General features: G+C 50.4%; 4 protein-coding genes across 4 annotated transcripts; 1 reads left to right on the forward strand and 3 right to left on the reverse strand.

The window, feature by feature from the left end:
* Positions 1–526: 526 nt before the first annotated feature.
* On the reverse strand, positions 527–1,960 carry PFICI_14720 (uncharacterized protein; the record flags this gene model as incomplete). The annotated part of the gene is made up of 1 exon (XM_007843301.1): positions 527–1,960. The coding sequence occupies one exon, from the start codon at positions 1,958–1,960 to the stop codon at positions 527–529; it is 1,434 nt and encodes a 477-aa protein (XP_007841492.1).
* A 5,808-nt stretch (positions 1,961–7,768) lies between these two features.
* Positions 7,769–9,025, forward strand: PFICI_14721 (uncharacterized protein; the record flags this gene model as incomplete). The annotated part of the gene is made up of 3 exons (XM_007843302.1): positions 7,769–7,810; positions 7,877–8,795; positions 8,847–9,025. 3 exons carry the CDS (start codon positions 7,769–7,771, stop codon positions 9,023–9,025), a joined length of 1,140 nt encoding a protein of 379 aa, XP_007841493.1.
* An 862-nt stretch (positions 9,026–9,887) lies between these two features.
* Positions 9,888–10,834, reverse strand: PFICI_14722 (uncharacterized protein; the record flags this gene model as incomplete). Its single annotated transcript, XM_007843303.1, has 2 exons — positions 9,888–10,395; positions 10,470–10,834. 2 exons carry the CDS (start codon positions 10,832–10,834, stop codon positions 9,888–9,890), a joined length of 873 nt encoding a protein of 290 aa, XP_007841494.1.
* A 731-nt stretch (positions 10,835–11,565) lies between these two features.
* Positions 11,566–13,979, reverse strand: PFICI_14723 (uncharacterized protein; the record flags this gene model as incomplete). The annotated part of the gene is made up of 3 exons (XM_007843304.1): positions 11,566–13,687; positions 13,740–13,911; positions 13,967–13,979. The coding sequence occupies 3 exons, from the start codon at positions 13,977–13,979 to the stop codon at positions 11,566–11,568; spliced, it is 2,307 nt and encodes a 768-aa protein (XP_007841495.1).
* Positions 13,980–14,153: the final 174 nt, after the last annotated feature.

Consider the following 14,153-nt stretch of genomic DNA (forward strand, 5'->3'; position numbering starts at 1 on the left):
TTTCACTCTGGATACCCATGAGCTGGAACATGTTCAGTCTTATAACAATGTCAAAACTTGCCCAACAACACTGACGATGATCATTACCGTACCATCAACAGCGTCTTGGCCATGCGGAGAGCCCTGGATAGCGCCAGCAAAATGCGCAGGCTCTAAACACAACGTGAACGCGGGGTCGTGATATACGCGAGTATGCCATTGGTGTAAAAATGTAGTTCGGGGTATTAACACAATGCACGTAATTCAGCCAGAATTATAAAGGCCCACTTTGGTCATGATCAAGGCCAAATTTCCCAGAACTGCTCAGTGAACGATGCAGGAACAAGGGACAAGAGAAAGTAAAAGTGGTAATGACTTGATTTTGCTCGGCATGGCATAATGCTCAGAATTTCTCAGGCTCTCATAGTACATGGGGATAACTTTATCCTTGGTCCCCCGTATTGCAAGTAGTACAAAATTTGATTCGCGCTGTAACAAATCACCCAGTAACGGAAACTGCTCAAAGTCAGACAGTGATCAAAAGAAATTATCCAATGATGCGATCGACCCATCTCAGCCACCCCTCATCTTTACAAAGGAGATCCATGGCAGCTTGCGACAGACTAACAAACAACTCCTGGGTGTCCGAGTTGGCGCGAGCAGGTAAAAGGAGCGCAGTGCCCAAGTTCCACGAGCCGTGTGCTCTCCTGATAGCGTCTGGCTTTTCGACAGGCACCCCGGGTATGTCCCAGACGGCGTCGGCGCCAAAATGCCGCCAGGTGTTGAACGCCAAGCAATGCGACATTCTCGGATCGTAGTTGACACCAATGAGGCGTGGATCTGGGAGTGCAGAGACCATGGCCAGACGGCGCTTGACGTAGGCCTCGTCGACAGCATTGATGGAAGCTCTGATGAGCGGGACCAGAGACGCTAGCGTCGACACATCATCACACGCACGGAGGAGTCGCTTCTTGGTGATCTTTGTGACAGCCGGCAGAGCAGCATTGCCAAAGTAGTCCTCGGTCAAATGCTGGAATGCTCGCGAGCGCCAATTGACCGAATTCCAAAGCTTGGCCGAGCCTTTTTCCTCGGTCAGGGGGAGAAACTTTTCGGCACGTAGGCGAGCCTTGATGATGTGCGCAAAGGACAAAGCCGCCAGGCAGGTATACTTTGAAGGTGTTTTCCTGCATCTCAAATGTGCCTGTAGAATCGTCTGAAGTTCTGCAATGCGGCTCTTCTTGAAAACGAAGATCTTGCCTATCTTTGGGATGGAATCTAGGGGCGTGCCGAAATCAGAGAACCTCGGCTGTGTCGGCCCGTTGAAGTTGGGCAGTATTGTATACTCTGGGCACCTGGAAACCAATGAAGATAAATTCCCATTCGTTAATCGGCGTGATCGCGGGCCCTCGAATGCCTGTTCAGATGGTCGATCGATTGCATCGCCTCGGGTTTCCGCCGCAAGGCACTCGAGAAATATGCGCAGCGAGTCGCCATCGCACAGGGAATGATGCAGGTAGACAACCAGTAACAACCCGCCAGGTATGACAAGGGCCTGCACCCGACATACCGGCAGCGGATCTGTGGCCGTCCCAATGACCCCTGGTATATTGAATCGAGGCTTGATAAAAAGCCCAGGAGGAAATCCCTTCTGTCTCATTTGCTCATAGTCGCCAGGTATATCACGTGGATTTAACAAGACCTCAAAGGGAATACTGAACTCTGGCGATTGGATCAGGTGTGCATGGCCCGGCTGGGTAGTGTTGGCAGCTTGCAGACGAGATGCAAAGAGTGGTCGCTCTCGACCGAGACGTTGCAACGAGGCTGCAATGCGATCCACGGCATCTTCCACGAAACCATTGTCTAGTGGAAAGCATAGGATCACGGATATGTAGACCCTAGGGGAGCTCTGATTCCAGATGGACAGAAGCTCCAAACTGCCGGGAGCACCATCAGTATCCGGGTTGGACGGTGATGCGGACATAGATGCGTTTGAAGGATGTGATTGGACGTATGATGAGGCTTGCTGAATAAGAGAGAACTCTGGTAGTGGGAGAGGCTGTACACGAGGCAGGGCAAGGTAATTGGCGCCGACGTCAAAATTCGGATGGCTTTCGAGATGGTGTCGAAGATTTTAATAACCATATAGCTGGCTGAACCTTCTGATTCCTTTTTCTTGGTCTCCAGCAGAGATACTTATTGGCTGAGCTGACTCTTTGCTTTAAGTGACAGTAGGATGCTTCCACGTCAAGGAGGATGAGGTTCGATTGATGAAGTATTGGGACAAACGCGGACAACGTGCAGCGACAAACGTGGTCAGGTTCTTGGCCAATGACAGCGTCTCATTGATGACCACCAGGCTCGCCTTAATCTTACTTCTCGGGAGCTGTCGATACATGTTCTTGATGGCGACGTCAGATGTGGTCGATAGCAAGCTCAGACATTGAGCATTTCCCAACCATCGAACGAACGGTATAGCCAGCAACGGGATCTGAGGGCAAATGGGAGGTCTTATTTGAACCGGTCTGGGAAAAGGAACTTTGGAGGCGACCATTATCTACATTGACGGCAGGCTTCTGCCTGCTAGCACGAGCACGAGTCTTGGTGAGAGACTGGCGTTGGATTCGTGAAGTTCCCAAAAGGAGCCGGTTGCATCTCTGTTCTGCAGGCCCTCGTCACACCATGTAGTCGCCATTAGTGGGTACATATCTCGCCAGGCCCAGCCCAGAAATCAGAGACAGGCAGGCAGGCAAGCAAGACCCGAAGAATGTCACAAGGCTGGCTGCAGGAAGGAGGAGACATTCTGCGGTGGGCTCGACCCATTGCGTTTGGAAGGGGGGTGTAGTAGCTGGTGTATAGCGTGTATAGTGTAGACGGGTACCCATAAGATAGTATTGCATAACATGGGCAGCCATGTCGCTCCAAGATCAGGAACTGACAGCAACAGGCGGTGCAGATGACCAGGGGCCTTGGCTCTTAGTCACATTTGACCATGTAAGTCGTTGCTTGCGGCCAGCCCTCCCAGCCCTGCAGCAACATGTCGTCAACGACGATGGGTCGCCGATTGTGGCATAGCTTTAGAGCCGAGAGCTGTGTACAGCGTATTGGATGTATGTACCTGTGGCGGCATCAGGTATCATCTGTTATCCGGGACCCACGGAGTACTAGAGAAGCAAGTTCGGAATGCGCTCCGCGTAAACTTGTTCCAGTCACCAACGGATAGGAGACAGAGGGGAGCCGAGGAGCGACATGGTCTCTTCCTAAGAAACTGCCTCGCTAAGCACCACAAGTATTGGTTCTGCGGGGTGTTTTCAGCAGGCGGCGCAATGTCAAAGCCCTCAAGGGAAATCATATCATGGCGAGTGAGACCTTCTTCATGCTGTCGCGGAGTCCCGCGGCATTGCTAATAAGTATTCCGTCGGCTCCGGGTGATACATGAGCTGCCCTTGTACTTCGTACATATGTATCATTTGATGCCGCAGTGGTATTTAATTCTCCTCGAGCTTTTTGACGAGATAGGGGATCATCTCTCTAAAAATCGTCGATTTGTGGCTCCCGTCTGCTTGGCTGTGCCAGACTGCGGAGACGGACTAGCGACCGAAGCGGTTGGTACGCTGGAGATAATGCCCTGGAACGCCGTGCGAGGTGGTTGATGATACACGTAGATTGAACCCAGAGCTGGACATGATCATATCTCACTGGGGACTGGCGGCCACAACCAAGTTGCTTGATTGCTTCGCCTAGTCAGTCAGAGAGTCCGTCCGTCTGTCTGGCGGAACAATAGATTGGCGTGCCCATTGGCGTGCGCGGGCAGTGTGTACAGACTGCCGTATACCTTTGTACATGTGTTACATATGCACACGTAGGTCCTACATCATAGACGAGCTCTGTTACACAGCGATGGGACAAGTGCTTACCATACCATGCGATATTGCACCGCACATGGGCGATGGAGGTGCGCTCTCCATGTCTCTCTCTCTCTTTCTCTCTCTCTGTCTCTCGTCCGGAGACAGGGTCGCCACTGTCGTCCAGCCTCAAGACGGCAATGGTATTGGTCGGCGACTGGGATGTTCGTCTGCTAGGGGGGGCGGCATGAAATAAGTGAACTCAAGCGCCTCTTGGATCCCTTAACGACTTGGAATATGGCTGCATTTGGCGAGGTGCAGCAGAATCGCCCGGACTGGGTTAAACATTGTCTGGTACCGATTGCTGACCTACATACTGTATGTTTACTCACTTTCGTACGGAATACAGGGTGTCGAATCTCCCAGGGGGGGTGGTTCAGACGGCGTTCTCACCGCATCTTGGTCAGATCTTGGTTGGGATCGCGAATTAGCTGGGGCCCGGGGAGGGTCTGTCTTTGATAAAAAGATAAGTTGGAATGGGGAACAGATACAGAAGAGGAGCCCCCCGAGGCCGCCCCCCAAGCCCAAGGCAAAACACGGACGCATGCCATTGGGGAAACCGTCAATTGCCGATCTGCCGCCCGGGTAGTCAATAATGCGCCGAGGGATGGGTGCGTTTAGGGCATTTTTGTTGGGTTTCCCCAAATTCCATAACCGCCTATTCACTTACCTTTCAGCTTGCAATCACAAACGCAAGTAACCCCACGACGGGTCGGCACGCAGTAATCAATCAATCAATCAATCAGTCAGTCAGTCAGTCAGTCCATCAGCTACATAGACAATCAAACAAACCTTCGCGTGTCTGTGGCACCAGACCAAGGACGGCAGCAAGTTTCGAATGAGTAATGAATGATGGCATACACGCATAAACGTTGATGCCACTCCAAAATAGAAACGAGCTGCAAAGCAAGCAAGCAAGTAGCTCGTACTTTCAGCCCTGAGGGAGGGAGCCCCTGGGCCACCACATGCACTCATTCATTCCTGCGCATGGGCCTTGGACAGCGATGCCCTCGCTTGTATCTGAAAAAGGAACTCCATGCAGTTCAAACGGCATACCTTTTTGTTTCCACGGTTTAGCTACTTCCGAGGGCATGGATCGACACAAGTCTCCTCCGGCCGGCTTTTCTTCTGTGCATTTCCTAGCTGCTTACCCCGGACCGTCCCAAGGGCGACAGCCTAGACTAGGTAATGGGGGAAATAAAAAAGGTGGTGCTATACAGAGTACACACAGTACGTACTAGGTACAGAGTTCCCAGGGCTCGCGTTTCTTGGACAAGAAAGAAAGAAAAACCCCTTGCGGTGAGACTTGAACCCTGGCCCTGTTCTGTGTCACATCCGGAACCGCGTAGCTCTTCCGGCTGGTGGCTAGCCGCCGCAAAGCATGCGGCTCACATACCTTAGCTATGCAGTGTTCCCACGACATTTGTGGAGTCATCAGGGACCGCCAGGAGACCTTAATGTAAAAAAAAAAAAAAAAAAAAAGGTGAGTGACAACGCCGACTCGCAGCGCACTGCTTGCCATTGCAAAGGTCAGCTCAATGCCCGTGGATTGGCTAAATACCGAGCATGGAATATGTTGGGGTTCTTTTCTTCTTTTCTGCGTGATGCAGCTAGTAGCTGGTGATATTTGCAAATGCGTGCGTCTTGTTCTTGAAACAAACGAAAGTGACCCAAGCAGTAATACATAAATACCTTGCTTTGCGAGCTGAATACTCCACCGAATGTTTATAAGTATATTGCAGGACGCGTTTGCACGAGATGACCCAGGACTAGAGCGGCTGATTATGAATGCAGATATCCATGGCCGAGACTTCTTTTTTCTAGATTGATACTGTCAGCAAGGTAATTCAGAATCCGGGGAATCTTGTCGGAAAACTGCAGCGTTCTTTTCGAGTTGCCGTTGGAGCTTATGTGAGCATAAACCCGAAGCCCGCGGAAGCAACGTGAACAAACCAAATACCCCAATTGTTTACAAATCATGGATGGTAGAATGCGAAACCTGATGAAAGTGATGTTGGTTCCCCGCCAGAACTGTTCTTACATCAGACGAGTGTGATTTGATCATGACCCCCACAGAGCAGGCCGTCGTCCTTATCACCCTAATGGCAACAGCTTAGTATTTACACGCATGAAGTTGCATATTGTAGTGCGTGAATATGACTTCTGGAACAATAATACGAGTCAGTCCCGCATACCGAAAGACTTGGGCTTACCGACGCATGAGTATGCAAATCAGCTGCGAAGGGCCTGTAATGTTTCCATCATGCTAGTTGGCTGCAAGCTACTATGCAAGGCAGAAATCATCCCTACTTGCCTCAGCTTGATTTCGGCATTTTGTACAAATTTGAAACAGAAAATATGCATGGGCTCTTTATGGTATTGATGTTGCATGCAAACAGCCAGGCTTGTGTGTCATTCAGTCAGAATCATATTCGCTGTGCTAGCTCATGCGTTGCTGATCAGCTCGAGGGTGACATCTCCTTCACCGTGAGTATTTATGCGAAAGGATTGGCGATAGAAGCCCATGATTAACTCAAGCCTCTCTTGCAGAAAGGTGGCTACAGCATACTCAACGTCTTGTTCAAGTCATGGCATTATACTATTGTAAACCAAAATGATGGCCTGTCGACGCGGCGGCGAGGTGGGAAGTTCCTGGGAGGAAAGAGGATCTCGTATCGTCAAACATACCTTACTATGCAAGAAACCAGGTCAGTCTTCCGAGAATTTCCATAATTTGGAGAACTCTTGGACAGACTCGCGAAGAACACCGTTGATTGCCGCTAGTTTCGTTCGGTCCAGTTTACACTGGCATCAAAATGTGTGGCCAAGAAATGGATTCGATCATTCACTATTCGATACGAAATTGACATTCCAATGAATTGATGTCTTCGCGAATTCCACGGGGATATGAAAGTGGATTTCACGTTTTTAGCACAATTGCTTTCTCGGCCCGCGACGAAGCGGAAGGGAACTCTTCGCCCCTCACTATCCAGTCAAAGCTATATGTACGTCTTCCGAGCCGAGACTTTTGTTCAGAGCTACAGACCGACAAACGGATGTACTCGGTCTTAATGACAACACATTTAATGTGGAGATGTGCGCAGGTTGGTAGCTTCCCGTTCCTCGTCCGTTGACTTGGACCAGTTTCAGCGTTTTGAAGCCTTAGATGACTGCCGAGGCCGCCTGAGTGTCCTTACGTGCGCGATACACGGAATAAGTCTCCCAGTAGCTGCATCACGCAATCACTCAAAGGGCTCATTATACTTTCTTCATTGATTGTCAAGCTTGTCCATAATGTCCAGCTAAAATGTCGTCATTGCCAGGACGCGAATCGTGCTACATTTGTGTTGCTTGGATCGATACCAGATACACGATGATCCCCAACGTCCATTTGCAAACCGAACAAAGAACCTATCTGCACGATTGAATAGTCATTATTGTCACACAGAGATCTCAAGTGCCATTGTGCTACATCGGATCGCTTTTACGTGCGGGAAGGGTTTTGGACGACCACAAAGTGAGACATGTCTACAGAGGCCCCAGCCGCCCCTTTGACTATCGAAATCGTGCAAATACGGGATGTCCATTGGATCGGAGGCCCGACTGGCCTCTGGGCGATCGTAGTAGCGCAAGATCTAAGAGTTTATTTTCAGCTCCCGAGTATCATGACAGCCTGCGCACGCCTAATTGGCCCGGACTTTTCTTCTCAACCCACGGTCCAACGACGGGTGAATACCGCACCACATGAGCAGAAATGGCGCACGCAGCGGCAAGGCATAGGCATCATAAATAGTAGAGACAATGGGACAAGAATCTTTGCTGCTGTACAGTCTTCAAACTTTAGTTTTGAAATCTGCTTGTTGAAGGAGTCTTGACCACCTATTACCATGACAAGATACGTCACCACTTTCAGCATCCTGGCGTTCACGGTACGTATTTGCTAGAATTATTGACCAGAAAAAGGAAATCCGAAATCAACTAACTTGTCTGCAAAGGCCAAGGTCGTCCTGGCACGCGACACTTGCCTTTCAACCGCGTCCTGGAGCAATGAGCGCGTCGACTTGTTCGCCGTGGCGCCAGATGCCCATATTGCGCACAAGTTCTGGACCGGACACGACTGGCAGCCTTTCAACGGACTCGAGCGTCTCCCCGCCGAGGTCCAGGGCTGTCCGTCGGTACTGTCCTGGGGTGAAGGCCGTCTCGACATATTTTATGTGAACGAGACGGGAAACAATGTTCTGCACAAATACTTTGGTGGTGGATCCTGGGGTCCATCGTGGGAAGATGCCGAGGACATTGGTGGTCATGTTGTTGCGCTGTCTTCGGCATCGTGGGGTGCAAACAGGTTTGATGTTGTAGGCAAGACTAACAATGGTTCTTACACCCACAAGGCGTGGACTGGGGAGTCCTGGTTCCCATCAAAGACGGCGTGGGAGGACTTGAGAGGTAACTTTTTTAGTGATCCGGCCACCGTCTCGTGGGGCCCTGGACGCTTGGATATCATCGGCCTTGATGCCAACAGTGGTTCTCTTTTCCACAAGTACTACATCAATGGCTGGTCTGAATGGGAAGATCTGGGTGGAGGCCCATTTGTCGGTAATCCCGTGGCCACATCTTGGGGCGAAGACAGGCTCGACTTTTGGGCCATCAACTCGGATGGTGAGCTATTCCATACCTACTGGGACGGGCATAGTTACTCGGACTGGGAGAGTCTGGGCGGCGAGTTCACGGACACGCCCAAGGTTGTGCACTGGAAACCGGAACGTATCGACATTGTCGGCCGTGGTCTGAGCAGTGACATCTATCATGGGAAGTCGTTTGATGGTTCCCAGTGGCTTCCGTCTGTCACTGGGTGGTTTGATCTGGCCGGTCCATTTGATTCTGAGCCTGCGTTGGTTTCTAAACGCGACACTAGTAGGTTGTTACGTATAATTGTTTGGAATGATATATTGACTTTTCTTGCAGATTTTCTATATGTGTTTGGTGTGCATGATCACGATGTAAGGTTGCAGATCTGGTCAGGGTCGGACTGGCAGCCGGGACACAGCGAAACGTGGTCGCTAGGACAATTGTCTTCTGCGCACTCAGAAATTCGTATCTATAATGACCGCGACCAATCCGTACTTGGTGGCATTGAATCTTGATCGACCATACTACCACCTGTGGTGTTTATCTTAGTGGTTTAGCATTCATTGGAGACAGAATTAGCTTCGGTACAATATCTACATGGGGTATAATTGACTTAATCAGAATGGGTATATTCATGACCTGTCGTGTCTAGAGATACTTATATAGGCTCGAGTGTGTTGAATTGGCAATCATCTTGGGGCCACAAGTGTAAACCGATGAGGACTTACTAGGTAGGTAGTGTATTCAGTACATTACGGATATCATGCTTCCACCGATCAGTTGTAAGTTTTACTCCAGTCACGCCGTCCGAAATGCACTTCAACCGCGAGGTTGAACCACTTGCCGGGGAAATAAGCAAGGTTGATTCCGAGTCGAATTATGGTAGGAACAAAGCCTTCCATGAAAGAAATGAAGTTCTTCTTCAACTTGCTTATCAAGAACGAAGTAAAGCTGCATCAAAGGCTAGCAGTACGTTTGGAAAAATTGGAGAATCAATATCTTCATGCACGCCATTTCTCAATCACAGCTGCTGAAATTTGTGGAGGCGGGCATAGTGTAGTTTGTATACTCTACAACATGCCACATATCAGAGCACAAGATACCAAGACACATGAGTGAGGAGAAGATTTTATCTTTTTTTTTTTTTTATAATTTGTATTTAACCGCTTGGTTTATTCCTACTGCCAGCAAGCAGTTCCCAATTCGTCCCTGATTATTTGTACAGTTGCATTTCGTAGAGTGGAAATTTTACAAGATTGTTTTTGGCATGGAACACGCATGCTGGAGCTGCAACTCTTTTTTTCTGGAGCTTTTCCCGCTGTCCTCCAGTAACCCACTTATCGTATCCTACAGAAACCCCAAAGCCTTCAAGATCGATTAAGCATCAATAAAGGCCTTGACGTTCTTCAACCAAGCCTGGTACTCCTTCTGCTCCTTCAGGTCCATGTAGTCGGGCACAAAGACAGCGAGGGCCTGGGTGACGCCGCGCTCCTCGAGGTAGCGCTCCAGCAGGATCTGGAGGTCCTCATCGAGGGTGCCAAAGGGAGGGCCAGGGAAGGCGTCCTGGGCCTGGTGGGTAACCTCGGCGTTCTCGCTGTGGGCGAACTTGGCGTTGTCGTAGTAGTAGAAGTTCTCAACCATGATCTGGCCGTCCTGGGCGAGCGCCTCAATGTTGAGAGCGCCCTTGCCGTCCTTCTCAACGACGATGTTGAGGCGGCACGGGGGAGCAGCATCGGTGTCCTCACCCGTGGGGTCCTCGGCCTCCTCCTCAGCGGCGCGCTGCGACTCGGGGTTCTCAAACTGCTCATCGGTCATGGCATCATCCTCGTTGTACAGGTCGGGCTCGTAGTTGGTAAGGTCAGAGATGGAGAAGGAGACGGTGATGCTGCGAAAGCATGTTAGCACTTTTAAACTGCCCCGCATATGTTGGCATGTGAAGGGATTTCGCATGATACTTACGTCTCATTGCCAAACTTGCGCTTCAGGATGACATCCTGCTTGCCGGCTGTGTCGATGAGCTCAAATGGGCTGTTCTCCAAGAAGTCCTTGACGCTGGCGGGAGTGGGTTCGCTGTCCTTGAGCTCGTTCTCATACGAAAGCTCGCTGTCCAGCTTGGCCGAAAGCTCCTCATCGACCTCGCCGGCGGGTGCCCTCCTGTAAAGAGTCGTCGAAAAGGCCGATGTGAATTGTGTTGAGCGAAGAGGTGCCCACGGAGTCGACTTGACCAGACTCGAGCGAGCGATTGTGGGTTGTCTGAGGGCAGTGGAGCTGATGCGGGCGATGCCACGGGGCGCAGATCGCGCAATTGCTCGCATGGACATCATCTTGAACTGAAGTTTAAGTTGTGAAGAGTCCTTGTTTTGTCAAGAGAGGTCGAGCCGTTGGAGAAGAGGAAACGTCGATACGGGTGTCTCGGAATTCGTGTTGGGTATGATGGAAGTTTGCGATGATACTTTTATGATCTAACAGAGCCTGGAGGTACTAAATTTTTTGAAGCACCCTGGAGCTCAGAGCACGGGCCACTTTGTCACGAAGCCGAGCCAACTGGCCAATAGCAGAGTTGTATGAGATTCTATCAAAAACTAGCTGGTAATTGAGTGGAACTTCATACGACAATTCACTTCCCTGCCTAGAATGGATCCTCCCTCAATTCTAGAACCTTGCCACTTTATTATTATGGAGTCTTGTCATCGCGGTCAGCTTTTTTTTTTGCCCAGGTGACAAAGACACCCAAGACACCAAGCTTGCCAAGTCTGCTCAATGCTTGAGTGCCAACAGGTGGCTGGCAGCATGGTATCTTGACATGTGGGTTCATTCTGATGCTCCATTCGGAATTCGTAAGAAAAAATACATCTATACACGTTGTGGCAATCGTTGATTGCCACTTCCTAACCATTGCTTTTCCCCGATGCCTTGGAACCTGTAAACGCCTATGCCATGCACGCGTGGATAAATCAATGCAGAATAATGCCGCCATGCCTGCCTCGACTTTTGCCAAAAAGATCAAAATTGTACAAGTCGAATGCCCAACACCGCCGATATACTTGAAACATTTTTAAGCGAATAAGAACCGCGAAAGGTCGAGTCTTGTTGACCTGGTGGTTCTCTTTCCCACATTTTCTTGTCCTTCATCTTCATTCTCGCTCTCTGGAACGATAAAGTCTTCGCTGCCTTCTGTTTGATGTAGAGCTTCTACTTCTGCAACGTCTACCGGAGGTAGTGGGACAAAGGATGGATTCACAGGAAGATCGTCAAGGCTTCGTCTCCCCCCGCTCCGTCTTTTGACTGGTTTCGGCACAGCAAAAGTCGGCGTTGGTGGCGGTTTCTTTCCACCTAGCGCTCGAGCGCCAAGTCGTTGTAGGGGAGTCATGACGGGGGTCGAAGGCGTCGCATGCGATGTAGCAGCAGTGCTGGCCGACCAGGTCAACGATCCCGGAGTGGAGCGAGCGGCCGAAGATTGGACTGAGTAGCTAGGTGTAGGCTGACTTTGTGAAGAGCGGCGCATGTTTGTTGTACTTGAACTGGAAGACCCATTGAAGGCATATTTTCGGAGAGTTGGCTGCAGAGGCGTCTCAGAGGCTGTCGCCTCGCTTGGTGAGGTCTTCTTGGTGATCTCACTTTCGTCATCCTTAGGAATATCGTGCTCCTTGTTGTGGAGGCGCTCTTCGAATACCAAAATCTGCTTTCCTTTCTTGGGAGATGCCCATTCGTCCATGTCTGGGAGATCTCGGAACACGTCCTCAATCGAATCATCTGACATCAAGTAGCCTTCGGACTTGGATGGGGCTGTTGATTGGTTCTGGCCAGACGGGAAAAATTTGCTGACCTCCTTACTGGGTTGGGCATCCACATTGCCATCATCACAAAGTCTTGCTTTCTTTGGTGGCCGAGATGACAAGCCGGGTCGTGGTGGAACAGTTGCGGCTCGATGCGTGGGCCCAAGGGTTTGACGACGTGGAGCGGGACTTAAGTTGGCCCCCATATCGACCAAAAGACTCTCGATTGGCTCAGTGCGTCTTCGAAGAGTTCGTATAAGTCCACTTGATGGGTTCTGAGATGTGTAAGGTCGAGCCGCGTTATTGGGCCTGCCATTTGTGTCCTCAACGTAGGGACGAGGTAGAGGGAAGACTATCGGTCTTTGGCCATTTTCTGTCATCGTTGCCACGCGCTGCGTATCGACAGAAAAGCAGTTCGGATCCATGTTGCCAAGCGGGATGCGGCGGTCCTTTTTGAAATAAGAGTCTATAGGTTTAGGTGGAATCGCCGCATTCTGGCTCTCTTCAACGGACGAAGAGGCTCGGCGCTTTCTGGAGGCAGGGGATAGAGGCAAGATGATTGGCTCTTTCGTAATGGGATCAACATCACCTCGCGCAATGGCTTGAGAAGTTGCTGGCTCAACAGCTGCCCCGATAAACGGCATGTCCTCGGCATTAACCCCTTCAGGAAGTGGTGTAAGGAAGACCTGTTCCTGGGCATTGGGGCAGTAGACTCGCTGGTAGAGAAAGGTGAGCTCTGCTTGTTGGAACTCCTTCAAATAATCCGACGGGACGCGCAGTTTGCCTTCCAACTGGATCCTCTTGATGACCTTTTCAGGAGTTTTATATTTTCGTAGCATCCGATATGCAGTCTTCAGTCCAAAATCCTTTATTCCCGAAGAATAATCGCAACCGCCGAAGATTGCCATATGACGAAACTGGGCATCTGTCCAATCAACCAAGTGAAGATCTCTGCACGCGGCAAAATCTCGGCGATTGATCTCGACGCACTGGCCGTGATCGTCAAGTTTGGTGAAGAGTCTCTTTGCACCAAAGACCAAGAGATCGGAGTCTTCTGAAACAATGCCGCTGACTAGACCCTGGCGTTCGAGGTAGACCATTTGGGCGTCGGCCTCGTAGGGAGCGACAACATAGGGAAGACCTAGCTTCTTGAGCTCCTCGATGAGATTGCGGGCCATCTCCGGCGAGATATTGACAGCCTTTTGCAACTCCTTGTGTGCCAATGAGGGTTTTCCGGCTTTGAGAAGTTCCATGCCTGCTTGTCGACTATCTTCCCGGCGTTGTTTGCGGTGCGCTTCCTCGCCAGCCTTGCTCGGGAGGTACCCACCGTCAAAGACCAAATAGGGGGTCACGCCAAAATGTTGCATCATTCTGACTCGGCGCATGCAGAATGAGACATATCTGTGTCGTAGGTGAGCCAAGTAAATGATTTCAATGTGTATTTTCAACATACTTTTGTGTGGGTTTACCCTGTGCAAGCTCGATAGCACATGATATCGAACCTCTGTGAAGCCAGCCATAAGCATCGACAGCGAATGTTTCGCCAGCATGTTGCTTCAGCTCTGTGGGACGTTGAATGGATTTCAATAGAGGCAACAGACCTATGGCCACATTAGCTTGAATCTCTGCCCAACGCAGTAGCAGCATTCTTGGAACAGCAGCGGAAGTTGAAGTTCTTACCGGAGACACCCATTGTGGCAGTCAGGACATGCCTTGTTGTCTGGTAGTTTTGAGGCACGAAAGAGCAATCAGAGATAAAGATCAGGCCATCGATTATTTCAGGTCGTGCGCGCGCGAATTCCGTAAAGTTGAGCAGTGTGTATATAACCCCAAGTGATTGACAGTGAACTTGGTGCCTCTACGCCTC

This window comes from Pestalotiopsis fici (assembly GCF_000516985.1).
Source record: "Pestalotiopsis fici W106-1 unplaced genomic scaffold PFICI_Scf_13, whole genome shotgun sequence".
NCBI classification, from domain to species: Eukaryota; Fungi; Ascomycota; class Sordariomycetes; order Amphisphaeriales; family Sporocadaceae; genus Pestalotiopsis; species Pestalotiopsis fici.